This window comes from Haliotis rubra, unplaced genomic scaffold (genome assembly GCF_003918875.1).
Source record: "Haliotis rubra isolate DU_JTF1 unplaced genomic scaffold, ASM391887v1 Scf370, whole genome shotgun sequence".
Classification (NCBI taxonomy): domain Eukaryota; kingdom Metazoa; phylum Mollusca; class Gastropoda; order Lepetellida; family Haliotidae; genus Haliotis; species Haliotis rubra.
Genome location: NW_025767047.1, coordinates 613,605 through 619,622, shown reverse-complemented (window position 1 = coordinate 619,622; position 6,018 = coordinate 613,605). Strand labels below are relative to the sequence as shown.

At 39.4% G+C, this 6,018-nt stretch overlaps 1 protein-coding gene across 1 annotated transcript in view; it reads left to right on the top strand.

Annotated features, from left to right (window-relative positions):
* LOC124285929 (dolichyl-diphosphooligosaccharide--protein glycosyltransferase subunit 2-like) overlaps positions 1–6,018 on the top strand; it is an 88,855-nt gene continuing 82,837 nt past the window's right edge. The window contains exon 1 of the mRNA XM_046722205.1: positions 1–77. Coding sequence (XP_046578161.1) covers positions 68–77 — 10 coding nt within the window. The 5' untranslated portion in view covers positions 1–67. The remainder of the gene's footprint in view (positions 78–6,018) is intronic.

Sequence of the window (6,018 nt, the reverse complement as noted above, 5' to 3'; positions counted from 1 at the left end):
CGGAAAGACCTTTACATTTGACCCTATGACCTCTTGTATAGACCCCGGATGAAACTCGTGTATCAACATGGCGTCGGGTAGGTGTGAGCAAGTGTTTGTGCTGGTTTGTTAATTTGTTAAGTAATACAGATTTGGGACATTTTATGGACTCTCAAATGTGTTATCCCAGTGTTTCGTTTTTCACAAAGCACGAGTGCAGAATAGCATTTACCTTCAGTAATGGTTGAAACCGGCAGTCCGCCACAGGCTACTCGGCCGGCAGTTTGCCACGTGTAAAACGTAGATTGAAAGTTACATGATCCTGATTGTAGAAGTTAGAAAATATATGTATATTGCCCGGTTACGTTTTGCCAACACGTTAAAGCTATTGCATGTTTCCTATGTGTTTGCATTTGTTATGCTTTTTTGGCACCTGCCATCTGATGTACGCATTTCAAAGATATCTTCTTAGTCTGAACATGCTGAAGAATCCGAGTGTCAAGGATGAAAGAACCCAACACCATTCATTTATTATGTTTCAACTTCACATATATGTATGTTTAGTACGTATGTTTTTCAATTTCATCAAGATGGCCAAAATATCCCTGCTTGAATCCGATTAACTCTTCAAGAGGCTCACATAACTTTGCCCCAAATGATGCAGCATTGTCGTCCTTTCCTTTTACGATCAGAAACTTAAACGTAATCAGTTAATTTGGTGAATTTACAATATTTGAAAAGATTTCTGCCCGTAACCCACGTTTTTATTATCTTTCAATGCCTTAGCTTTATTGTAAAACTAGATATTTTTATAGAAAGCCTACCCTAACCCTAACATAATACTAAATCTAAACCCTACACCTAAACCCTAACCCCTTGACATATTCATAATGAATAGAATACATTTCAAGCGGGGTTACTGGTGGAACTCTTACCCAAAATCTTCTGTGTGATGTGTAGAGAAGTGTAAACAATGATTATGCATAGCAATTTGCAGCCGCCGGGTACTCCTCAGGGGTGGAAATAACTTAAAGTTGCTAGTGTACTTTGGTACAGTGGTACATGTAAAATCACTTGCCCTGATCATTTTTCAACTATACCAGCTGATTTCCTTGTTGATTTTTCAAATAAACAACATAATTAACTTTGGAAAGTCAACTGGACACCGGGTGTCCTCCCATTACGCAGATAGGCAGTTTGCAGACGCCTTAAAACAACAACATTTACGGTACTACCCGTTACCTACACATTATAATGGAATAGTCCAAATAAGAACGCAAGAAGAAAACTGAAGCTGTATTATTTACTTTGAAAGATGGCCAAAAAGACATTTGAATTTTGAATGCTGCTGATGCAATAAAAAACAAACAAAAACACAACAAAAACAAACTTGATTTTCATAAACATTCTGCTTTAACTTTCTCATCTCACGGGAGTTGGCATCATCATATTGAAAACATTGTCAAAATGACATCTAAAATGATTGGAGCATTTCAGAAATTAAAGTTCAGACTGAACAGAACAACACCAGATTTTCTTCAGGATTTACTCCCACCTGTAGTAGGCAACCAGATAAGTTATGAATTTAGAAACTCCAATAATTTTAGCCAACCGTGTACAAGACTGTGGTACTCAACATCATCTTTTATTCCACCAGCAGTTAAATATGGAATAATAATCCCATAGCTATTAGGAATTGCAACTCTGTTGCATCATTTGAATCTCATACCCATTACTTCCTTGAATGTGCATTGTTTACTAATCAAAGTAAACTGTTAAACTCTTTAGAAAGTATTGTTTAAATTAGAACATTGACTGGTCTTAATCTTATCTTTCATGGCAATGCAGGTCTCTCATTAACTGAAAAGCAGAATGTTCTCAAATATGTACATATCTCTCTGCCATTTATCTATATCTCTCAAGCAAAAAGTGCCTCAGTTAACTTAACATATCCTATTTTTGGGAGAGGGCTTTTCTTAGTTGGATAAGTTTTGCCCAAACCTTTTCTTGAATGCATAAAAAGTTTTAATCAGTAAACACAATCAAACCTCTCACTGACAAACCTGTTTTTATATTTGATAATAATTGATAGTAAAAATAATTTTGAGAAGAGAAGAGAGATTATAATTTAATCACAACAAAGTTCTATTTACACACAATCAAACTTCTCAGTAACGAACCTCTTTCAGGCTCACCCTACGCTACTCACTGGACAGTGGACTGTTCCATTATACCCGTAAGTGTAACCCTAATTAACCTTCTAGTTCAGTGTCTTGTCAACTGGCTGTCAGTCAATTGGGAGATAACCGGACACCGGTACAGTGTGATATACAAATTGCCGACAGAGAAATACACTGGATTGGGACGTCTGGCAATGGGATATTTCCACCCCTGCGCTTACATTCGTAATGCTCAAAATTGAACATAAATACAATACTTGAGGTTACCGGCAGATGAAGAAGAAAATTATTTTATTTAAGTGTCACATGTTGGCTACAGAATGTATGGTCATGATTATAATACATTAAAACAGCACCCGGCCAATTGGCCTACGATACACTAGATTACTTGAGTATATGTGTATATATATTTAAAATTATTAAAGTGAATAAAATAGTTAAAATTAAAGTCAACCTCATCAAATACAGTGAGACCTCAGATACCCGGACCCCAGATATCCAGAAACCTCGCCTTCCGGTCAATTTTTAGAAAAAAACATTCTCTTACGTTATAAAAGTGACTGTCTATAACGGATATTCGGTTTCCGTTTCCAGACGGTACATTTTACAAACAAACCGGCTAAATCAACACAAAATTGACTCACCTATCCGCACGAAGCTTTGATCTACCGCTAACCGTGTGAAGGGGAAGTGCGAGACTCCCAGGTGTTTTGACACGAGACGTGGTGTCATATATATTATTGTGTCTACTCACGGATCGAAACGAAGTGTAGTTGACAGAAAATGCATAATATAGCTTCTCTAAATATCATATTTATTGTAGCAACAAACTGGCTTGCTTATTTTACCCCATTCAACAATCACGAACTGATTACGCCTCGTTTTCCATTGACTGCTAGTTTACAGTAACATCGGTAAAAATGTGTGAATTTAAATGGCTTCCGTATTTTACCCCATTCCATATGCGTACCACGTTCATGAGGGTCCGTATAACCTTAGTGTTGATTATATATATTTTACATAAAAACTGTAAATAAAATTCTTTGGGTTAAATAATAGTATTCTGCGTCAGAATTCATCCCGTTATATTATTGTGCATGTTTGAAATTGTTCGCCGGTAACGTGTGCACAGCTGATTGCTATTTCGGCTTTGTAATGCGAGACAAATACGCTTGGTAATCTTAATCCCTGCAAATAATACAATGCCCAGCAAAAACAACTTATAACTTAAAAGGTAAATAATCTTGTCTAGTGATGTTTAATTGCAAATTTGACGTCACTACTGACAAAGTCGTCTTCTGTTGTTTGTTCACGCGAAGTGATACGATGTTGTTTATTCAGTCAAAGCAATAAAAGTGCAGTGTGTCGATATTCAAGCCAGTTATGTTGTGATGCTGTTTTTGAATGTCTATACATGTATAATAAACACTTGATGATCATAAATATTTTGGATTTTCCTTGAGGTGTATGAAAATCCAGATATCCGGATATTCAATTATCCGGACGATTTACGTAAAAACGAATGTGTCCGGATATCCGAGGTCTCACTGTACATTCATTAAACTTGACTGTAATGTAGAAACTATGATAATGGACATGATTCTGAATGAGTTGATGCATATTAAAACAGGGTGATCTTGTCTGTGTTGGTAGATCTTGTCCATGTTGGTGACAGTCGAGTGAAATTGAAAATCATTTCTTGTAAAAGGAAATATCAGAATGAAGGTTAACGAAGTATGGTTGTCTAAAACACGATCCCATGACAAATGCAATGACTTGCATCTATAGTTATGCACAACCTGTACATGCCAGACAGACTAACAGACTAGTTATGTTAGTTCAGATTTTTAAAAGGAAGCTATCTGTGTATTAGTGATATGTCCTGACAAAAGAAGAGATTGAAAAAGCAATCCTTTAAATTTCAAATGTTTTAGGCCGCTTGTGATAGTGTTTCAGCGTTAGTGTTTTTACCAGTGGCTACTAGGAATATGGTATTTGAAGGCAACAACTTGGTCAAAAATTCAACTTAAGAGACCTGCATATCTAAAGAATACTATTTGAGTGATTATATTGTATGTACAAAATAACATGCAAAATTAGAAAATACCAATATTACATTATGAAATAACAACAAATATATAATTAGATAATACAAATTGTATTATTTTTCCTTATCCTGACTCATGCTCTTTTGCTTGTCTTCTTCTTCTTGCGAACATAGTGGAACACTTGTATCTCCTTATTTGAAGCTCCCTTCAAAATAAAATCACTAATTGGTACTTACCACGAGTTGCTCCCCTTTGTTTCCCCTGGCGGGAAAGGTGTCGCCACCCTCTGGCCATGTGCTCCACTCTCTCCTTCTTCGCCCAGTAAGCAGGATGTGAGAGCGCCTCGTGTCTCCTTACACACCATATCCTTTGATAATCTTTTAGTTTTTACCTCTCATAGGTTACTATAGAGGTATAGCTAGTATCCTTTACTATTTGTATTGATTAATTATCATTATTTCTACTGTTTATTCACGTGTATTCGTGATTGTTCAGCTAAGCTTTACGTTGATGAAAATCTGTATGCGATTTGTAGATTACGCTTTTTCTGCCTCCGATCCACATGTAATATGCCCTAGTTGTTCTACGCGCGGTGCGTTTAATTCACGTTGCAGTTACTGCATTAATTTATCTCCTTCTGCATTTAATAAATATCATCTTTGCGTCTTAAGACGTGCTGCAGATAGATCACGCAAACAAGGGCAAAACATGGCAGAGAGTCCAGATATTCCATCCAGTCAGCTGCTAGCGATCGACCCTCTCCCGTCTGGTGTTCTGCTAGAGACCCTTCGGTAGAGGGCGTGGGGACGAGTCCGTTACCTCGAAGAAAGCGACCGGCCTCCCCAGACATCCCGTCATTGCAGACCAAGTCTAAGAGGGCCTCATCGTCGTCTCAACGCAGATTGAGGACACCCAGGGCAGCGCAGACTTCCAAAGGGAAATCTACGAAGACAGCAAGAACTTTCTCAGCCGAGATCGTTCCAGCAGCAGAATTGGGCCTCTACGATGATCAGCCGATAATCATCCCCGACTTACGGCAGAAGAAGCGACCGGTGTCAGCGACTGTGACTTCTGCAGAGATCACCATGCAGCCTGATGCCTCTACACCGACGTCAGACGTCATTGATGTGAACCCCATCGCAGAAAAGACGCCGACGACTTCGTCACAGATCATCCCAGAAGACATGATGCGGCAGATTATGAACATCATGGAGGACCACTACAAACTGCGCAAGCAGGGTCCGAGCCTTCGCGAAGGCTCCAACGTAGACAGCACCCCAGAGGCACCCCCCGTCAACGTAGCAGCCAAGACGATGTCACCTTCGCGAAGGAAGTCCCGCACCACCTTGACGAAGGACCTAGATGTACAGCCTTCGCGAAGGCCCTTCGGGCGGAGAGATCATCACCATCTTCGATTTCATCTCTAGATATGGACTCAGACCATCAGACATCACGGAGGCCTTCGCGAAGGTCATATCATCGATCCCCCGGACCGGACGCAAATGAAGCTTCGCGAAGGCATTCGCGAAGGACATATGATTCCAGATCCTCATCATCTAGAAGAACATCGAGGGACTGCCGAAGAGCTTCGCGAAGCTATCAACATTCACCTCACAAGTCTCCGAGAAGATCATCCCATAGACGATCTCCACTTCGTTCATCACCAGGTCGATCACCCGACAAGTCAACTAGATCGCCACAAACCTCATCAGATATACAGACAGCTACACGCAGTCCCGAAGAGCATCTACAATTTGTTAATGATGATGGTTTTGAGGATGATGGAGGAATCATATTTTCTGATGCAGAGA